General features: G+C 37.2%; 1 protein-coding gene and 1 long non-coding RNA gene across 3 annotated transcripts in view; both read right to left on the bottom strand.

The window, feature by feature from the left end:
- Window positions 1-23,041, bottom strand: part of PREX2 (phosphatidylinositol-3,4,5-trisphosphate dependent Rac exchange factor 2) — a 235,549-nt gene that overhangs the window by 172,362 nt on the left and 40,146 nt on the right. For both annotated transcript variants that reach the window (XM_032470041.1, XM_032470042.1), the window contains 2 exons: window positions 2,437-2,508; window positions 1,021-1,143 (listed from right to left, as the gene is read on the bottom strand). In XM_032470041.1, the coding sequence (XP_032325932.1) occupies window positions 1,021-1,143; window positions 2,437-2,508 (195 nt within the window). The remainder of the gene's footprint in view (window positions 1-1,020; window positions 1,144-2,436; window positions 2,509-23,041) is intronic.
- Window positions 17,910-18,916, bottom strand: LOC116660479. The gene is made up of 2 exons (XR_004316027.1): window positions 18,723-18,916; window positions 17,910-18,414 (listed from the first exon to the last, which is right to left on the bottom strand). It is a non-coding gene; the product is annotated as an uncharacterized LOC116660479 (long non-coding RNA).

The following is a 23,041-nucleotide window of genomic DNA, read 5'->3' as shown; positions in this document are numbered from 1 at the left end:
TTAAGTGGATACAAACACACGTGGTTTCCAGTCGTGCCCAAGGAAAGCACAGCTGGATCTTCCTGTACCCCAGGCCTCTCCCTTTAATATAATCATTTTAGGGAATATTTTCTGATTCTAAAAATAACATTTACAGTCTGCTCACTACATAGAGAAATACAGACCTAGAACCCATATGCCGTTGTCTTTATAAGAGACGAACTAGAAATCAAACATAAACACCTGATTTCTATGACCAAATATTCCTACACATTTTTAAACAAAACACTGATTGTATAGCATTTTGATAAACACGGAGATTCAAGTTGGTATTCTGAAAATTAGCCTCAGTGGGACGGTATAAATAGCACTATTTGTCTCTTTTCAGGATGAATGCCCTTTAGTTCTGAAAACAATTTTCACCATACAGGTGGCTTTTTACCTTGCAAGTCAACGGCATAAATAATTTCAGGTATCATGAACCAAGAGATGGAAATGATCCTACAAGCATGACAGATAATTGGAAATAACTGAGTGCTGGCTTGTTCTTCTGCACTGCTCGATACAACCCTCTGAGAAAAATCCAGACGCAGGCATATGTGTACCTCGAGGGACCGGGGCTGCTCACCCCCAGCCTAGTCACAAGTCAATTAAGGAGGAAACATTTTGACTCATCACACCATTCTAAGAGTAAGGAATTTCTGCCTCAAAAGAGTAACGCTCTATGTTGGAGAGAAACATCAAAATCCTTTCATTATGAACAGCCTGAATATTCATTAGAATTCAAAGCTACAGAGGATGCGAAAAACTAACTCGTTGGGAAAAAGAAGAGCCTGTTTATTCTTCACTGAATAAAACGGATGATGTGAGGCCCTCTCCCCTTTTCTGGCTCCAAGTGGGAGATTTCATTGGCCTGAAAAGACCCCAAACTTTTGGTGTCAGATTTTACTTCTAATGCTGGATCCCCACATCCTACTATGCCAAGAGCTAACTCTTAAATTCTAGGGGGAAGCTTTTAAAATAAACAGAAATTTGTCCTACAAAGCGAAGAAAGCAGGTTCCCACTTCTTGCTGAGCATTAGGTTCTGGATGTAAGCATTCTTCCACGACTTTCAGAAACTCTTTGTGTACCGCAAGGATCTCTTCAATGTTGGAGAACAGCATCTGTAACAAACGTGTAAGAGCCATCACGAAGCGGGCTTTAAAAAAAGTCTACTGCGAGTACAGTGTTCTCTCTCCACGCTGAACACTTCAGGGGATAGCTGTCCTTCCCACCCACCCGGCAGGGGGGGGCGCCAGTTCCACCCGGACACCCCCTCCACTCCCACGCAGCTCCGGGAACCAGGAACCTGTCCCTGGCTCGCAGGATAATCCGGAGTAACTGACTCCAGGCGCGGCAGTCCCACGCCACTGAGAACGGGCTGCGGGTAAAACTGCGTGGGCAGATTTGCTGGCAGGCCTCGGGGAAAGGGCTTCCTTGTCCCCAAGAAGGGCACCCTGGAGTGGACAGCCCTTTGAAAGGTGCTGTGTCTGGAAGTGACAGCTGGCACAGCTCCAGGGTCACTTTGCAGCTGCAGGAGGAGCCAGCCCAGGGGCAGAGTGAAGAGCTGGAGAACCTGGCCAACTGGGTCACCTCCCTGAGCCACCCGTCCTCAACCTTCTCTTCTGCCTGGAGCTCCCGATATGGGAGTCAAAGTATCTTCAGGTCCATTTGAGCCTCAGGTGTTTTTTGCTTGCACACAAGCTAAAATACCCCATGGTAAGGAGAATGTAAAAGAGAGTATTTAATGTAATAGGAAATAGTCTTAAGTGCTTATAAAATCCTTGGGAATTTTTTATTTTCAGTAAAATAAAACAGCAAGTTAGCATCAAAAATAAATATCAATGATGATTTATACAATTTAACTGAGAAATAATGACTATGGCACGATTTTCATTTACCACCCCCCCCCTTTTTTTCCCCAAAACTCTTCCCAATTTTCCTTTCCTACAGTTTAAAAGGAGATGCTCATACATTTGTCTGTGAGGTGAAGATACTGTGTGGACTTTCTTTTCTGCACCAGTGGACCATCCAAATTGTTTGTCCTTTAGGGGTCAAAGTCTGGAAGTTGCATCTGCCCACATCCTACCTGGTGAGCCCCTCCAGCAATCGTCCCACACACGGTTCAGCTCCCACCCCCTTGGAGACACTAAGGTTCTCAGTCTTGGGGTTATTTTTTTTTCCTCTTTTCAAACATTTCCAAGATCTTGGCAAAAAAATTCTCTCTGTCTTCTACACCACCCTTATAAGCCCCATTTCTTTTCCCAAACTGTAGTTTCCCTTCTTCTAATTGTCACTCCCACCAGGGCCTAGCACAGAGCTCACACTGGAACGGGAGACAAGGTGATGAACCCAGAGTTAAAATTTTATCTGAGGGGACCTCATGCTGGGGTCGAGGGCCCATTATACCTCCTCACCTTCACTGTTTCTTCTGTTACATTTTTGTCAACTTTGGATGCGGCGCACTGGTTCATTCGGTGTAAGAATGCCTGGGGGAAACAAGAGAAGATATTATGAAGACAACATTAGGTTGGTCAAATAACTGGGTGTTGATCAGAACTAATTTTTTTATAATAAACCAAAGCTTAAAAACTAACTATTGAGTATAATAGCTTTGCTGTAAAAGGCAAAAATCCTGTGCATTGCTTCTCCTACCTGGGAAGTCCATTTCCCTTATAGTTTGGGGGCAGGGCCCAAAGTGATCATGTATATATGAATTAAGTTTATCCACCAAGACCTCAAAGTTCTGCGGTAAACACTTAACAAATATTTCCTAAACTTCTAAGTCCTCTGAAGCACAAAAGACCAAAATCTAACAAACAATGGAGTTTCTACTAAAAAACAAAAGGGCTAGAAATATCATGAAGTGATCCCTTTGGAAGTGAGAGCGACTGAGGGAGTGAAGGAGGAAGGGAGAAAGAGAAAGTGACTTTCAAGAAGGAATGGAAGGATTTCCCACCACCCCCCCCCCTTAAGTTTTAGGAAGCCAGAATTTGTATTTCAGGTCAGGACTCTCCACAGCCCTCTGGTAGGCAAATGAGTTCATTAGTAGTTCAAAGATCTGGACTCTTCCTGATGGTCATTAAGCTTTGATCCATGACTGTGTAAGCTATTATTCTAGCAAAGAAAAAAAGAAGTAGAAAGAGTTATTTATACTGGAACTTAAAAAAGAAAGTTTAGAAGGAAAAAGAGAAGAGACTTTCTAACCAGCAAATCTGGTCTGTGTTCTCAAGACAGCATCTATTTAACTACCTAGTGACCAGGTGAGATCATTTCTTCCCTTGACTGTCTTAAGAACTTCAGCCACTACCTGCCAAGTCAGGGTACGAATGACAGCCCATCAACCTCCCAGGGCACACAGAAGCTCAGGGGAGTCTTGGGATACTGCATCAGGCAAATGAAAATGAAGGTAAGAATGTCATTTTTGACATGCTACATTTACAAAGATTTAAAACATGAACAAAACACAGGATTGCTCATAATATGCCAAAATCATCACCCTCGAGACATTGCCAGCAACAGTAGAAAATGACACAACACTTCTGAGGACAGCTTATATCTCCAAACTTTTAAATGGGCATTCCCTTTAACCCAGCAATTCTACCTCTAGGGATTTATCCTAAGAAAATATTCAGACAAGGGCTTTCAGTGTATTGATTACAGAAGTGGAAACACAGGAAACAATCTAAATGCCCATCATTAGTGGGATCATTTCATATGTGATAGACCATGCAAAGTACAGAATACTGGGCAAAAGTATAATCATAAATGGAATGGGATGAAAAATCATATATACATATGTGTCTATACAACAGATGTCTATAAACATTGTTTGCTGAAAAAATTTACTAAGCAGCATACATGTTGTGCACATACATATACAGACACACCTACAAGTATACATACGTATATCGACAGGGGTAATGTCGACGTGCATTCATACTAAGAAAAAATATGTAGCATATACTAAAACGCAAACAGTGATGACCTCCGGGTGGTAGCAAGCTGACCTTTGTACACTCCCTTATTTTCAGAATGTTTGGCTGTCTGCATGTTATAATCTTTGTAAAAAGAAAAACAAGATTATTTAAAAGAAACAAAGCAAATGGGCCACAAGATCTCACTCCCAGCATTAGCTTCAGCCCCATCTTGACTCCTGGTTCAAGAACTCACATTTCAGATTCCGTAACTACAAAGCCACATCAGTACTGACAGCCTCAACTGAATAAAAGAGTTCGCTGAATTAAATAAAATGAACAAGAAAGTATTGCGTGGCACCTTAATTCTTTAATTGGAAACACGGGACTCAATTTTTTGAAATATTATCTACAGTTAGGTATAATTGGCAATGGAGAGAGACTGTTGAGTGTTCTGACTTTAAGGGCCCATTTTAATTAGTGTTAGTCTAATTTTTAATTTTAGTTTTGCTTTTCTTGAATATTTCTCCATATACTCATACATCAAAAATGCTCCTGAGTTCCTTCCATTTAGTCCTAAAACAATGCGGGTACATTGGCTGCCTCGTTTACATTTCGCGTTGACCACATAGGGAACATGTGACTTCTCGTGCAAGCAACGCTTACACTTCACCTCTACATTTATAAACCTTATCTTCCTAAACTGAACTCGGTCACATTCTGAAATCAACAAATTAAAGACAGGAGGTAGTGAAAAGGAATCAAACTATGAGGTAAAGGAAACATGCAAACTAGTAAAGCAAGCACTGTCCCCTATCTGACTTTTTATTTTCTTATCCTCCGTGACAATATGAAACTTTTTGTTTAACTGCATACGAAAGAAAACTTCTTAGCATTTTTAACCAAGCATTTATTTTTCCCAAGAGCCTCATTTTATTCAACAGTGAAGGCAGATTTTAGATAGTCTGCAGAGAGGGCAAAATCATGAAAACGTTTTGACATTTTTTACAAAACGTGTAAATCTTCCTTTCTGAAGATAAAGATAAAACAACGTGTTTTCAGAATCATCCTTTAACTACCAGAATCTAGAGTTGTTCAGATTTTGGTAATTGGGGCATTGAATCTTTCTCCTACCAATCAAAGAAGCAGTAATACTCTAGTCATAAAAATACATGAGATTTAATATGTCATTTTATCTCTGTATTCATTCATTCTCACTGGTCCAGAATTTCATCAGAATTAGATCATTTTCATTTCAATACAAATATATGGAAAATAAGTACAGGAAAAAATTGCTTTTAATGCCAGTGGTTCTCAAACTCTTCATTGTGTGTAAGACTTGGAGTGTTTCTTCCAAATGCAGATCCCCAGCCCTGTCCCCAGAAGGTCCGATTCAGCAGATTGGTTTAGGACCCAGAAATCTGCATTTTGAGCAAGTTTCCTGGGTGATTCTAAGCAGCTGGTCCAGAGACCACAGTCTGATGAACATTCCTTTATGTTGATTCTTCCAAACATTGAAGAAACACACTTATGAGACAAATAAGTGAGACTCGATGGGTAAAACAGGTTGACTTACTTCACCTTGACTTTCAACTCCATGTCACACTCCCTCTGTGCACAGTATCTTGTCACTCAGCCACTTGAGGGTTCCGCTACCAACAATGAAAATCACAATCTAGGCTGCATACACAGGTCATAATAATCTCTGAAGGCTAGGGAGATGCTGAGACAGGTGAGCCAGATAAGACAGACTGGGTCACATTTGGAAGAAGTGATGCTCGCTGGTACCTCTTCATGTACCTCCAGCTGGCAGGAGTGTTATTATCACATGCTCAGCAAACCAGAGCTCCCCAACAATCATCCCACACAACATGTTCCCAGACATCACTTTACTCATGGTTCCCGACTCAGAGGGCAGAACTCTTCATCTTCTCTTCAGTGGGCCCCATATTGTTTTCCTCTCAACAAGTGTTTGGTGAAACATGGTAAATGTCATACATTAATTAAAGTTTAAGAAAGCTGAAAGGGTCACAAATTTGCTAACAAGAAATCAAAAGAAGGAAGAAAACTCATTCACATATAATAGAGAGATGACAACAATCCCCTTTCTCCTCGTCTATCCCTCTGGGCTGCTGTCAGTTCAAAAGTAAAGCAAAGTCCATGATGAGTTTTATTCCCAGAACGTAGTAAAGTGTCTTTCGCAACTCATTTTTGTCCTTCCCGTTCTTTTTATCAGTCAATTACACACAGTAGATCACTCTCAAAAGCCGCACTGAATTTAAAAGTTCACTCTTTCAATTCTACATGCCTGACGCCAATCTGAATTTCTTATATAGACATCAAACCTTACTACTCTTATGAATAGTCTACATTCAGAATGATCTTAGCAGCACCTTGACAATGTGGCTATTTAATACGAACAGAGGAGCATAAATTTAACGTAAAAAGGGAAACAAATCAAGAGGAGCTGTACTACCACAGGAAGAAGTAGACTCTGTGAAAACAAGTGGAAAAAATAACGAGTAAACGTTTTCCTTTTATCTCTTGAACTGAAAACAGTATTACGACATCAAAATTCTTTGGAAGATAAATGCTTTGTTTTGTTTTGTCTTCCTGAGAGAAAAACAAAGTCCTAACAAATGAAAAATGCTTGTCATTTGAGTTTGCCTTGAACACCTGGTTGACCGCGGTGCCATCTTATTGGAATGGAGACATCTGAAGGAGTAGTTGTTGGAGTCAGAGTTTGTTCTGGCTGTGCTGAGCTTGAGAGGCCTATTGGTCACCAATGTGGAGATCTCCAGTAGAGAGAGCTGTACTGATCTCGGTTTCTGAGGCTGAGGTTAAAGAGTTGAGTGTCACTGGCACAAAGACATAACTCAGGGCAATTGTTCATTGAGAGAAGAGACAATTGACTTCAGTTCACTGGAGACAGTATGTAGACAAAGAAGAAAAAAGGACAGAACCTTGGGGCACTCCAACATTTAGATGTCAAAGAAGCCAGTAAGGTAGGAACAAAACCAAGAGAGTGTGGTGTCACCAAAGCCAACAGAGAGAGGGTTTCAAGAAAGAAGGAGTGGTCCACAGCTTTATCAGTGCTGAGAATTCAGGTGAGGTCCATAAAGATACATAACTTGACAACGCAGAGGTCAATCACCACTGATCTTAACCACAGCAGTCCCAAAGTAATAGGAAGAGAAGGAAACAGAGAATAAGAAAATGGAACCAGTAACCAGAAAAAGTTTAAAATTTTTTAAAGTTTTGCTGAGAAAAGGAACAGAAATATGGAGGTGGATTTGGATCAAGGAAGGGTTCGTTTTTTAAGCTAGAAAATAACAGCTTTATTCATCCTTCAAGTTACATTTTATGTTCCCTTAATATACTTTTGGCAAATCCTTCATAAATTCTCCAGTCCACTGGTTTTCACTTTTCCCTGAACACCAGTGATTTCAAATTTTTTGAGAAGAATCCTTCCTTTAACATGAAAAAAAGCACCAGCATGCATATTGTCGTGTTAATGTCTATAAATTTAAATACATATTAATTATTAATTACTAGGCAAAATTCAGCAATATTTATGTTACATGGTAGTGGTTCTCACAGGTTTCAATCTCAGGTATCCTTTACACTCTTAGAAATTATGGAGAAAGAGCTTTTACTTCTGTGTATTATATCTATCAATATTTGACATATTAGAAATTAAAAATAAGAAAAATTTAATGTTTGTTGTCAAAAATTCACTTACTTATAAATTTATCTTAAATTAACAATTATAAACCCATGACATGTTAACATATACAACATACTTTTATGAAAAAATAGCTATCTTTTCTCAAAAAATTTTCTGTGAGAAGTGTGGCACTGTTTTATAGGATTACAAATTTCTTTAATGTCTAGCTTAGCAGAAGATAGCTGGATTCTCATATATGCTTCAATGTGTTGTGATATGTTATTTGGCATCATATTTTCAATGATAGTTTGAAAAGGGAAAAATATGTCCATTGCTATAACATTGTCAATGAGTTGTGGGTATTCTTCTTTAATATAACACCAAAATTCAATAGCGGTATTTTCTCAAAGGTAGTCATCTGAAACCACATCAGTGAACTTTTTGTACTCTATTACATTAAAACCTATTGATCTGTCTTGCAATTTGAACAGCTCTTTTATCCATGTTTAATGTTGCACATTTAAGTGATTTACCGTATCTTCCAAATATTAATAATATTCATTATTCAATATTAAAAAAACACATCATGTTAGTTAATATCAGTATCCAGCTCATTAGAAAAGTCTTTAACTATAAGGAAGCTACCGAGGTTACACTGATGGACATACATTTTCCAAAACTCTAAATTCACTTGCCAGCTTGAATTTGTCATCATCAGTAAATACTGTCAGCTGTTTTTTCTTGCAATGACAGGCTCACTTTACTCTTTTTTGAGGAAATATCTTCCAAATACCCAAATGCCCTGAAACTGAAACCACAGTTTGTCTCACAGTTGTTATTTCCAGTAAATAGGATGTTCCATAGCAACTCAAACAGTAATACACGTTCTTCCCCTGGAGATGACCATAATACGTGAGGATGCAACAGAAGTCCTTAGCTGTACTTCCCATTTCATCACAAAGATGTGCTCAAGAGTCAAGTTTTAGTAAAATTAATCATTTTTACAGCTTTATCAAGAACATTCTTACATGCAACTGGCATCCCCCTGCCACCCACAGGAGTGGGTGTCAGTGAAGTATGTGGTAATTAATAGCACAGTTTGGTGCCAGTGCCTTGATTCACACTAAAGCATCAGCAATATTACACATCATTGCTTTTGTACCATTAGCACAAATATCAGTGCACAGACAGGCAAAAATAGAGAATCACAACTTACTAGATCAAAAACCCAAAAGTAAAAATCTCTGCGAGAAGTGGTACATGTTAGGAAATCCTTAACTGTAACCAACAAATTACTGGAGACTCAGTGTGGACAAATCTGAGAGTTAAAACTCCAAGGGGACAAAGTCAAAGGAGGGATTCCTCACACTTTTATGAGTTTTACCTCCAGGAGCTTTACCAGTTTCTCACAGTGAATATCAGAGAAAAACCCTGTCCTTCAACAGCAATGAGAAAGAAAAAGTAACCATTTTTAAATACATCAAACTATTCTATTCTTAATGAGGCCTGTCCTCAAGGGAAAGTATTTTATGAGTGTCTATACTACTGGAATTATACCCAAACCTAATTCCACTGGCGGAAGAGAAATATCCAACTCCAGGCTGCTCTACTCTTCCAGATGGGAAAGGAAAATACTCAATCCTAGCTTACGCTGGTCAACATTTTCCATATAAGGAGAGGGGGAAACAAAAAAAAAAAAAATGGTGAAGTTCACAGTTCAGGGACACAGGCTCACCAAAAGACTGAGACTTAATCACAAGACTATAGACCACTTCCCATTCCTACATATACCACCACATCACTAAAGGCCTATTTACCAGAGTTCCTTTCACACAGCCCATCATATCTGGCTTACAACAAAAAATTACAAGGCATATTAAAAGACCAAAAAGGCAGTTAGAAGAGTCAGAGCAAGCATCAGAACCAGATTCAGATATGACAGAGATGTTGGAATTGTCAGACCAGAAATTTCAAAAAAGCAGGATTAATATGCTACAGTTCTAGCTAAAAAGTAGACAACATGCAAGAGCAGATGGATAATGAAAGCAGAGAGATGGAAACTCTAAGAAAGAATCAAGAAGAAACCCTAGGAAATTTAAAAAAAAAAAACCTGTAACATAAATGAAGAATGTCTTCAATGGGCTCATTAGTAGACTGGACACAGATGAGCAAAGAATCACTAACTTTGAGGATATGGCAATAAAACTTTCAAAACTGAAAAGCAAGGCAAAAAAAGATGGGAAGAAATAGGACAGACTATCCAAGAACTCCACAGTCCTCCATGATGACGTAAAGTGTAACAATATGCATAATGGGAATAGGAGAAGGAGAAGAGAGAGAAAAGAACAAAAATATTCAAACAATAATGACTAAGAATTTCTCCAAATTAATGTCAAATACCAAACCACAGATTCAGGAATCTCAGAGAATACCAAACAAGGAAAACACCCCAAAACCTCACAATTAGGCATATCATATTCAAAGTGGAAAAAAAAAATCTTGAAAAGAGCCAGAGGGAAAAACACCTTACCTATACAGGAACCAAGAAGAGAATTACATTTGACTTTCCTCAGAAACCATGCCAGCAAGAAGAGTTAAATATTTAAAGTGAAATATTTAAGATGTTGAGAGAAAAAAAAATCACCAACCTAGAATACTGTATCCTGAGAAACTATCCCTTCAAAAGTGAGGGGAAAATAACTTTTGTTATTATAAGCTACTTGCACTACCCATGAAGAGTTACAGTATGGTTTGAAGGTATACTTGAATCATTTGTAAACAGTGTATTGCAAACTCCAAGGCAACCACTAAAAAAAGTAAATAAATAAATAAATGGCATAATTGATATACTAAGAAAGAAGAGAAAATGGAATCAATAAAATGCTCTATTAAAGCCAGAAAAAGAATGGAATACAAAAATGGGGGGGGGGGGGAGATAAGAAATAGAAAATAGTAACAAATATGGCAGATATTAATCCAGCTATATAAAAAAATCACATTAAATGTCAATGGTCTAGATGCACCAATTAAAAGAGATTGTCAGAGTGGATCAAAAAACAAGATGCAAGTATACACTGTCTAAAAGAAACCCACTTTAAATATAAAGACATATATGTAGGTTAAAAGTAAAGGGATGATAAAAAGATATACCATGCTAACAATCAAAACAAAGCAGGAGAAGCTATATTAATTTCTGACAGAGCAGACTTCAAAGCAAGAAATATTATCAGAGATAAAAAGGAATATTACATAGATATAAAAATGTCAATTCTCAAAAAAGACATAGCAATCTTTAACATGTATGTGTGTAATAAGAACATCAAAATACATCAGCCAAAAACTGACAGAACTACAAGGAGAAATAGATGAGTCTATTATCATTGGAGACTTAACTCTCTATCAGAAATGGAAAGATCCAGCAGGTAGAAAATCAGAAAGGACACAGTTGAACTTAACGTCATCAATCAGCTGGATATAATGCACATCAATAGACTACATCCAATAATAGCAGAAAGTACGTTCTTCTCAAATCATGGAATATTGATCAAAATAGACTACATTCTGGGCAATAAAACACATCTTTACAAATCTAAAAGAATAGATATCATACAATGTCTGCTCAGACCACAGTGGAATAAATTAAACTAGAAATCAATAATAGAAAGACAGCTAGAAAACCCCCAAATGCATGGATATTAAACAATACACTTCTAAATAACACAGTGGTCAAATAAGAAATCTCAAGACAAATATACAAATATTTTGAAGAAAATGAAAATACAACCCACCAAAATTTGTGGGATGCAGCAAAAGAAGTGCTAAGAGGGAGATTTATAGTGTTGAATGCGTATATTAGAAAAGAAGAAAGATCTAAAATCTATCATTTAAGCTTTCACTTAGGAAACCAGTAAAAGAAGAGCAAACTAAATCCAAAGTCAGCAGAAGGAAAAAAATACTAAAAATGAGAGCAGAAACCAGTAAAATTTAAAATACAAAATCAATAGGGAATTTCAACAAACCCAAAAGCTGATTCTTTGCAAAAATAAATAAAACTGATAAGCCTCTAGCCAGATTAATGAGGGGGGTGGGTGGGGAGAGACACAAATTACTGGTATCACAGATGAAAAATAGGGCCTCATCACAGATCCCATGGACATTAAAGTGATAATAAAAGAATACCATGAAAAATATTATGACCACAAATGATAACCTAAATGAAATGGATCAATTCCTTGACAGACATAACCTGCCAAAAGTCACAGAAAAAGAAATACAATTTGAAGAGGACTGTATCTGTTAAAGGAATTGAATCAATATTTAATAACTTTCCAAAACAGAAAGCAGCACACCAAATGGGTTCACTGGTGAATTCTACCAAGATCTTTAAGGAAGAAATTGTACCGATTCTCTACAATCTCTTTCAGAAGACAGAAGTAGAGGATATACTTCCTAACTTGTTCTATGACCAAAAGCAAAGACTTCACAGGAAAACTACAGACTAGTATCGCTCATAAACTATATGCAAAAATCCTAAACAAAGTATTAACAAATAAAACCCAAAAATGTATTAAAAGAATTGTACAGCACACATATGCATGTGGGAATTTCCCAAATATGCAAATTCAGTTCAACATTGGAGAATCAATTAATATAATCCATCACATGAACACTCTAAAAAGAAAAACCATATGATCATATCAATAGATGCAGAAAATGCATGTGACAAAATCTAACAGTCATTAACAACAAATACTCTCAGCAAACTAACAGAGGGGGATGTCCTTAACATTATAAAATGTCTTTAAAAACTCTACAGCTAACATTATACATAATGGTGAGAAACTAGAAACTTTCCCTAAAAAACAAAACAAAACAAAACCCAGAAACAGACTAACAGATGCAGAGAACAAACTAACGGTTACCGGAGGGGAGAGAGGTGAGAAAGGGGCAAAACGAGTGAAGGGGATTAAGAGGTACTACATAAATAAGTCACAGGGGTATATAAAAGTCACAGCACAGGGAACATAGTCAATATTTTATACTAACTTTCTATGGTGTGTAATCCACAAAAATATTGAATCACTATGCTGTACACCTGAAAGTAATATAATATTGTAAGCCAACTACACTACAATAAATAAGAATAAAAATAAATTTTAAAAAGAAGAGACAAGAAGCATACCCACTAAGATCAGGAACAATGCAAGGATATTCCCCCCTTATCAGTCCTTTTCAGCATTGTACTGGAATTGCTAGCTAATGCATTAAGACCAAAAAAGGAAATAAAAGGTATATTGATTGGAAAGAAAAAATGAAATTGTCTTTGTTTGCAAATATATAATTGTCTGATTAGAAAATCCAAAAGAACTAACCAAAAAACTCCTGGAATTAATATGCAAGATTGTAAGATACACAGTTAATATACGAAAGTTGATTACTTTTCTAGGTACCAGCAATGAACAAGTGGAATTTGAAATTAAAAACACAATGCCTTTTACATTAGCACCTCCAAAATTAAATACTTAGGAAAATGACCAAACTCCGAATAAAAAATATCAAAGAATCAAATACTCTACATTCATGAATAGGAAGAGTCAATAATGTCAAGATGTTAGCTCTTCCAACTTGACCTGTAGACTTAACACAATTACAATCAAAATTCCAGCAAGTTATTAGGTGGATTTCAAAAAAATGATTCTAAGTTTATATGGAGAGATAAAAGACACAGCATAGACAATATTGAAGAAGAAGAATAAAATCAGAGGACTGACACTACCTAACGTCAAGGCTTACTATAAAACCACAGTCATCAAAAGAGTGTCGTTTTGGTGAAAGAAAAGAAAAGTAGATCAATGGAACACAACAGAGGGCCTAGAAATACACTCACACAAATATAGTCAACTGATCTTTGACAAAGGAGCAAAGTCAATACAATGAAGAAAGAACAGTCCTTTCAACAAATGGTGCTGTAACAACTATACATCTGCATGCAAATTAAAATTTAAAAAATCTAGACGTAGACCTTACATCCTTCAGAAAAACTGACTCAAAATAAATCACAGACCTAAATGTAAAATGCCAAACTAGAAGACAACATAGGAGAAAATACTGACCTTGGGTATGGTGATGACGTTTTTAGATACAACACCAAAGGCATGATCTTTGTAAGGAACAAAACAAATTGGACTTCATTAAAATTAAAACTTCTGCTCTGTAAATGACAAAAAGAGAAGACAAGCCACAGACAAGCCATATATATGCCAAAATATATATGATAAAAGACTATTACCCAAAATATACAAACAACTCTTAAAACTCAACAATAAAGAAGTGAGCATTCAGATTTTTCAAATGGGCGAAAGAATTGAACAGACACCTTACCAAAGAAGATAAGTAGATGGCAAATAAGCATATATAAAAAGATGCTCAAATCTTTTGTCATTAGGCAATTAAAAATTAAAATAATGAGACACCACCACACACTTATTAGAAAGGACAAGATCCAAAATACTGACAACACCATAGGCTACTGAGAATGTGGAGCAATCAGGAATTATCGTTCATTGCTGGTGGGAATCCAAAATGGTACAACCACTCATGGGCATCTATCACTCTACAAACCATCTCTCTCTATATATGTACATCTCAATCACTTGGATTACTCGGATAGGTGCCTAAAGAGATCACAAAGATACCTAAATAGCATATTATGATCCCCAGTGAAAACCCTTTGAATGTTGATGTTTTCTCATGATTCAGACACAAAAGGATCTGCTGTGCCATAGTTGTTGAAGGCTTTTTAATTATTGCTCAATTTCCCACCAAAAGATATTTTGCTCTCTTGCAGAACAACTATTAATTCAAAGTGAACATCATCATTATCGGAGAGCCTAGGTGAAAATAATTTTTCATCATAATAACATCCAGATTTTTTAAACACTTTTGGCTGAAACTCTCCCAGGATTTGAGGATAATTAAAGCATTATTTAGTGTCTTCTATTTGACTTCAGTACGCCAAAAGGCAGCATGACGCACTGTGTTCTTCAGGAGTTTTCAAATGAAAGAATTTATCTTTGTCAGCACATGATCAATGCACTAACTACATGCAAGGCACAAGATTTTTAATAGGTGGCTAGAAAGTCAACAGTGAAAACAAACAAGATAAAAGATAAACAGTTATGTATAAAATTATTAAAAGTGAAAAATTAAGAAATTTATGGAGATGATTACAATGAAAAATATAACAATGCAAACTTTTCTGAAGTGTGTCTTGTGTTACTTTTATGAGTTTTGGTTAAGATTTTTGTTAAGTTTTTGTTGAACTTTTTCTTATATTTGTCTTGATTTTTATTACAACCATGTCATCTCACGGCTCAGCCTATGTTATAGCAGTCTTTCTTGCATAGTTAACTTCCACCGACCTAGAGCAAAAAGTCAGTCTAAAGTAGAGGTCAAGAATAGTAAAGGTATTTCTTAACATAGCACAGGGTCGTTAAAACACTGATTCAATTGCTAACATTTAAAGAAATAAGAGCATTCACATAAAAGTCAGTAATTATAGTCTCTCTCCAAACTAGAGAACAATCAACACAGGGCTCACATCCCTGAATGGTTGCAACAGGCTGAAGCAAAGATGGCCACAAGCTGTCTTCATTTGCTTCAGTCACCACTCTTCCCTATTGTCCCCTACACCAAAGCATAGCACTTACTTCTACTGTGGTTTTACTTAATTCGAGAGGGAAGAGAACTAAAGGGTAAGGCCCCTGCCTCCAGCTCTCTGCTCCTTTATTAACAGTGAATCGATCCAACTAACTCCAACTTTGGAAGAATTCCTTGATTTTAAAACAATTAATTCAAGCAATGTGGGGGGGGGGGGAGCTAATACATATATATTCCATATTGTCAAATTGTATTGATCTCTTCTACTCAGGATTCCAGGCTGGCTCTCAAATGCGGTTCATGTCAATCTCTCTACTCGTATTTTCTAAATATTCCAGAAATTTAAAAATTAACAAATAGTTGAAGATAGAAAAAATTTAATGCATGATCAAACCATAAGGGGTTAATAAAGACTGGAGATGACCTCTATAATTCTCAAGAGGATTTACAGCACAAGGTAGCAATAAAAACTGAACAGTGTATATGCAGCATGGCTAGACCAAGGCTTTGATTTCAATGAGCTGCTACTTTATCTGGGTGTAGGCAAGAATTACACAGGCTGATGGAGTAAGTTGCCAGACAACCTGAACAGAAAATTCAGGTATAGAAAAGAAGACTAAAATTCTTGAAGCTGCCTTAGCTCTTCCAGATGTTATCAACCCTTTATAGCACCAATAGCGTCATTAAACAAAGATAATGTACTAGGCTAGGTAGCAAAATTTAAATTGAAAGCTATTCCTTTGCAATTCACAAGTCATAATTTTTGTACCAGAGCTTAAAGTCAGATTAAAATAATGAACTTTTCAATACATTTGGAATAATCACAAAAATAATAAAGACATTTCAAATGCCCCACAATTTCTGGTGGCATTTCAGATAAAAGCATGTTTCATGATGTCAGCTGGTGATCACTATGGACTAAAACAAATTTCTAAAAAGCAGTTCTTGAGCTTACATGGACATACTTGTGAAATTTTTCCTTACTAAGATATTGGCTGAATTGCCTTACTTTTTGATATTGTACAAATATTTACTCAGAGATGCCAGTGGACTATTGTGTCTCCAACATAATACTTCATTTTGCGCTGCTCAGGAATTTACATTGATATCAGATAACTCAAAAAACACAGCACAATGAAAGAAAGGGCTAAGCGGGAAGTCCAAAGCACATTCTATAGATAATAGTCCCGAGCACACATTTTTCTCTGGCACAGGAAACGGGTCATTTCCCGAATTTAAAGTGCAGAGCACTATTCCTGTTTAAGTCATTAATAGAGAATTCAATCCCTATGAAAAGGAAATGTAAGCGGTGGGGGAAAGGAAAAGTCTTCAATGCTGGAAAACAACCCAAAGAAATGAATGAGGATCCCAGGAATTAAAATCTGGCTCTGCCTGGAGTCCACTACCCTCTTTTTTCTCACACTCTGATCTAAAGCTCCAGTGAAACCTCAGGAGGCATAAAAAAAGATTTTTACATTTTCTTCATGATAAATATTTGTTTCAACTATTATAAAGAACATTTTTGTTGAGAACTTTATACACACTTTACGTTTTCTTGAAAACTGACTCTTAACATTGTCCACTCTTACTCTTAAAACACCTGACTTTTCTATTCACATCCTACTGCCCCTTCTGACGTACGTCCCCTTCTCTCCTTTTCTCATGCCCCAATATTCAATATACCATTCACTCCTTAGCCTGTATTTTGTTTCCTTTTTCATTCCACTCCAACTCTATCCCTAAAAGAAATTAATGTATAGTAATGAAAATGGTTAGTGTTGGGCTAACATAGACAAACAGATCAATGGAACAGAAAGACAGTCCAGAAAACATCCCAATTAGGAGGGAATTGAGTATTTAAGGTCTTTCCTCATGTATGGAATTTCTCACTCTCTGGAATTTATTTCTTTTTGAGGTTTGTTGTGTTTATTTGTTTTTGCATTATCAGCTCTCTGAAAAATGGATTTTATAGCTTATCTAGTGTGTTCTGCTTCTTAGGATGGAAGCAGTGGTCTCCTGCAACTTCCTATATTCCAACTGAAACACAGAAGTTCTCTGTAAAACTTTTAAAATATTCACTTAAGATGTATCGAGAAGAGAGTAATTTTTAATGATTGTCTCAATGGCTTTTTGTCTTCACAGAGGCATTCAATGTACTTTTTGTAATATGTGAACTTATTGGTATAATGTGGCTTATTGGTAATACATCCATAATGCGTGAACTCTGGAAATTCAGACAACATTCTTAGCTAGGTCTTTACATCATCCATATCCATTCCATTTATTTTTTAATGGATTTTTTTTGGAGCAGCATTTCCTAAAAATGCACTGCAAAATGTGTGTGGTACTTCCTAATTTTAAGGGATTTGGAAAATGTCACTAATGCATTTAAAATCATAATGTTCATTTCAGTGGAAAACAGTTTGCTGAGTCATTAGTTTGAGAAAGCGATAAATGTTACAGTTTGATAACTGGTTAGATAATGTTATCTGACGGTTTTGAATTAGGAATTTTGGATCTCCACGAGGTTACGGAAAATGTGCTGGTTAAGGAACTCACATTTTAACATCGTACAGAGAACAGTTAGCTCTCTGGAGAATGAATGTTTAATGATTATCATTATCAACTGCATCAGTCAGCTTCAAAGGAGATTTTATGCCACTTTTAATTCATTAGTACATTATTCTTAAAAAAAAAGATTTCTAAATATGAAAACAAACATATATACGTATACACAAGACTGAGACATTGTGCTGTACGCCAGAGATTGACACATTGTAACTGACTATACTTTAATAAAGGAAAAAAAGAGAACATGGGGAAGGAAAAAAGGTTTCTGAAAACTGTTTCAGGGGGTTGGGATTTATCCTATTTATATCCCTAAACCCTTACAAATCCTTATATTTCTCTGAGTAGTAGTTTCTTAATAAAGCAAGTAGTTTCTGAATAAAGCAAGGTGACCCTTTAAGTATCTAAATTCTTCAGATGGCAAAAGATCATTCAAATGGTGCCACTTTTCCTACGTGAAACCAGTGCGGAGCATGTGACCAGAAAGACCTTCGCCTGCGCCTTGGAACCGCTGAGACTTGTTAACTGAAAGTAGGTGCTCGACGGTATTGTGTTCTTTAACTGTAGTCTTCTTAACTGACGTGCTGCAATGAGGAAAAGAGGAAAGGATTTCTGGAGAATTTTCTCCTATAAGCAATACTCTGTTACAGAAATACAAGGTTGCTCAAATTCTATGATTTTTATTCAGTCAGAGAAAAAGCCAATACAATCAAAGTCAAGCAGCTTTAAACAGAAGAGACTTATTCAATTTCTCTGCTGAAGCATATGAAAATAGAGACACCCCTTCCAAGGCAGGCAAAGGAACTTTGGAAATCAAATTCAGAAACTGAGTATAATTTGGTTTTATTTCAGCCTCCACGTGAGGTCCCCTGACCTGACTGCTGGAACGTACCCGTGGGGAAGTGTGGGTCTAATAACCCAGTGAGCGGCTGGAGAGCTCATGCTCAGTGAAGCAGGGATGGACTCTGGGCTCCTTTACTTCCTGGCTGTTCGACCTTAGAGAAATTATGTAACCTCTCTAGGACTCAGTTTCTCCACTGCTGAAATGGAGGTAAGATTACACCCAACTCTATAGGATTACTGAAGCTTTAATTGAGATAATTCACATATCTGGTAAAAAAAAAAAAAAACATGTTATAATTTTTTGCTATGACTATTTATGACAGAAAGAATACGTTTGAACAGTAACCTTAATTATTCTGTAGCTGCCTTTTTCGCTTTTTCAGCTGTCTGTCTATTCATCTATATGTGCTTCCATTAACCTACCTCCAGGTGAACGGACATCAAATCAGTTAAGCCTGTCCTCTCTTAGACTTAATTAAAAATTCAAAATTGTTTCTATTCCTTGCCACTGATGAAAAAGACTATGTCTCACCCCTTTGGCCTCTTGTTTTACTTTAGAAAAATCATCATCTATAAAACGTGGACTTGAAATATGTTTCATTTTAGTTGTTTATGTGCCTGTGTGGCCGGCCTTAGGGACTCCTTTCACACTCTGCTCGTGTTGACTGAATTCACCTGTTGCTATGTATTAGCTTGAAAATAAGAAGTCTTCATATCTTTGCTCCAACCCTAACATCTTCCGGTCTTTCCCAGTAAATGGTACCCATGTTCATTCAGTTGCTTAGGCCAAAAATTTAGGAAGAATTCTTGATTTCTCTTTTTCTTTCACAATCTATGGCCAATCCATCAGCAAATCCTGCCAGAAGTAACTTCAAACATAGACAGATTCTGAGTGCTTCACACCTTCATCTCCAGCACCGTCTCTCCTGAATTATTTCAATAGGAAACTAGGTTGGTCTCCTCCACCATCAACACTCCACCCAATAGCTGTCGTAGCTTCAGATCCGCTCCTCTACTTACAGCTCTTCAATGGCTTCCCATCGCAGTGAAAATAAAATGTCAAGTCCTCACTGTGACCCCCACGTCCTCTGTGATCCGCCCTTTGTCAACTACTTGTCCCACTTCTCTCCTCCTCCCTTGAGACACTTCATCCACTCGACCCCTCCTCTGGGTCCAGGCACCCCAGCTCCATCTGCATCAAAGTGCTGCTGCCTTTGCCTAGCGCTCACTCCCCGCTATTTCCATGCCTCACTCTTTCAACTCTTTACAGGCTCTCCTCAAATGATAACACTCTACAGAGAATTTTTCCCTGGATCTCAGGTCCTCACTCTTTACACGAGCCTATTCTATTTTTCTTCACAGTATTCATCACCACCTGAAATCCAAGTGTGTGCTTAGTGGTTTATCTTTGCATGTGTGGTCCCTGGAATGCACGCTCCTTGAGGGGAGGGAATTGGCCCTGTTATCATCATCTATCAAATACCAAGAACAGAGCCTGGCACAGGGTGGATACACAATGACTGTCTCATCCTATGAGGGTACTTGTTCCCTTTTGTCTAGGGGTAGAGGTAAAAATGCACAGATACTTCAGGACGTATGCATTAGCTTCCCAATGGGATGTCCACTTCCAGTAGATTTCAGGACACATTGCTGAGTATGAAATTTAGAAATGCACTTCTGCCATTATTCCTTGATCAGACCGTACGATTCTATATTTGACATCGAGGAAGCAGCTCCTTGTGGTTTGCTGGTCCTTTTAAGTTCTTGTGTCCTCTTCCCAACAAGTGCCCTGGAAACAGTCCTGACCAAGCTGGACGGGAAAGAGGATCTCTGCCCACACTGGGAGGCAGGGCCTGGAATTAGTTTTTCTGTCCCAAATTGAGTGTCCTAGAGTCAGCTGGGACACCAGTTTCCCCACTGAACTTCAGGCCAATAATTCACTTCAACAATCTACATCCAGACTATAAAATTAGGTTCTACCTCATTTCTGACTTTTATCCCAGTTCTTTTTCAGGTCAGGCCTGAAACTAAAGCCCACTGTATTTGGAAGAGGCCATGACAGTAAGTTATTCCCTGTTAGAGGCCACTCTCCCTCCCTCAAAGCCTTCTTCTCACTCCACTTCAAACAGCATCTCTCAGGGTCACTTCCGGACCAATGACAGTGCACCATATACTCCTATCTCCCTGAATACTTCAATGCTGCCTGGTGTCTACTTGCTGAGATGCTCAGGGCTTCCAGACACCCCTAAACACTGGGCCTAGTTTAGATTAGATTTCAGTTTACAATGCAGTTTATCCTTTACATATTATTTGCACTTTCACGCGCCAAGCCCTGCAAATAACTGCCCTCCACCATGTTAGTTACCCACACTCAGCCCTGGGACAATTTCATTTACATCCTTAAAAGGCTAATTCTTGAGTACCTAGGGTGATTCAAGTCCCCTGAAGCCAGAAACTATAGATATTAGAGGATATTTGCCTTTTTGCAATAGTTGAGCAAATCTGCATCTTTGTGAGTATCTAACAAAACTCACAGATAAAATTTGAACAGACTTAAGCTTTTTTTTAATGTGTTATTTCACATAACCCAGGTCAGAAAAAGATACATAAAATATTTGTTAGTTATAGCTTTTTTTTTTCCTGGAAGGAAAGTTTTCTTCTTTACCTGTACCCAACTTGCCTCATGAATATTCAGCTGTTGACAGAGCTGCAAGCCAATAACCATGGAAATGAACTCATTAATAACATTTTGCTGGCTCCTATTTGATTTATGAAGTATGTAGAAGTATTTATGATAGTTCATACTTTATTTTCTTCTTGGTTTTTGAAATATAATGGGTTATTGATAATAACTGTTACTCCAGATTTTCACAGTTGAGTTTATTTTTCTCATATTTCTTGAATGTATAAGCAAATGCTTTCAGATATTTGCCTTCTTACAGATTGTTGATATAATTTTTATAAAGAAAATTATGAATAAAATTATGAATGGCTTAAAACTGTTTTAAAATATTTTATATACTTATACATAACAATACCTGTTCCTCTTATTAATGCATTGATTAAAACTTGCTGGGTGGAAAAAAAAAAAAAAGAGTGATTTTTCTCGAAGGTCTTCCTTCACAGATTAACCGTGCTGTGATATAAAACAAAATAGAAAAAAACAGTAATAAAGCAAATAGTCACATATTGGTCCTTGATGTACCAGTTGCTATATACATATATATATAACTTTATTTAATCTTTCTGGTCTAGAAGGAGTAAGAATCTGCTACAGATCAGCATACAGAGAAATGAGCTAAAGGCATTAAAAGACTGCATCTGAAATAGAATCCCCAGAAGTCTCAGGCACAAGCCAAGTTCACATACACCAGCCAACTCTTTCCAACAAGCCTTCACCACGTGCAGAAGTGTGTTGAAGGCTAGTGTGCTAAAGGCTGGGAGCCAGAACAAAAAATATGAGAAAGATTCCTGGCAGGGCACTCAGAGCCTTCTCCAGTGCAAGGCAGGGACCCACTGAAAGCTGAGAACCACGGACAGAAGTGAGAGGAATCGCCCCATGGCCCTGATGGAGTTCATGCTACAGCAGCTCTCAGAATGCTGGGCTCAGGGTAGCAATATTGAAAGAGAGCTCTTAATGTGCAGAAAGCCAAGTGTGGCACTGAGGCCCTAAGGAAACTCCTTCGGAACACAAGAAGTTATTTGGAGAGCAGGCAACTAGGCTACAAAATGTAAAGAGATCTCTGATCTTTACCAGTGTTCCAATCCCAAGCCCTGCAGAAGAGTATATCCTGCCTCCATATTCAAAAAATCTGAAGCCAGTAGAGAACATATGAGTGGAAGGCAAAACTTTTCAAAAATACTATTAATAAAAAGTTTAAAGTAATATATCATTTATAACAGCATGAAATAACCAGAAAATTGGTTATAATCTAAGGAAAAGAAGTGAAAGCTCTCTACATTGAAAAGTATAAAACACTGCTGACAGTTACAGAGAAGATCTAAATAAATGGAGATAAACTATGTTCATGGATTGGAAGGCTCAATACTTATATTGGTTCTCCTAAAATTATCATAGGTTTATCACAAACTCAACTGAAATATCAGTAGATTCTTTAGAAGAAATTGATAAACTGTTTCTGAATTTTTATACAGAAATGCAAAGGACTTAGAATGGCCAAAACAATCTTTAAAAAAAAGAATAGTTAAAAAACTTGTCTTCCCTCATTTTAAGATTACTATAATGCTAGAATAATCAAGATATGGCATCGTGGGCATAGGACAGACAAATTAATCTATGGAACAGAATAGAGAGTAGAGATATAAACACAAAGATATAAACGTTAAATGAGTTTTACTAAGATGCCA

Source organism: Camelus ferus, chromosome 29, assembly GCF_009834535.1.
Source record: "Camelus ferus isolate YT-003-E chromosome 29, BCGSAC_Cfer_1.0, whole genome shotgun sequence".
Taxonomy (NCBI): Eukaryota; Metazoa; Chordata; class Mammalia; order Artiodactyla; family Camelidae; genus Camelus; species Camelus ferus.
This window is presented reverse-complemented; position numbering and strand designations above follow the sequence as displayed.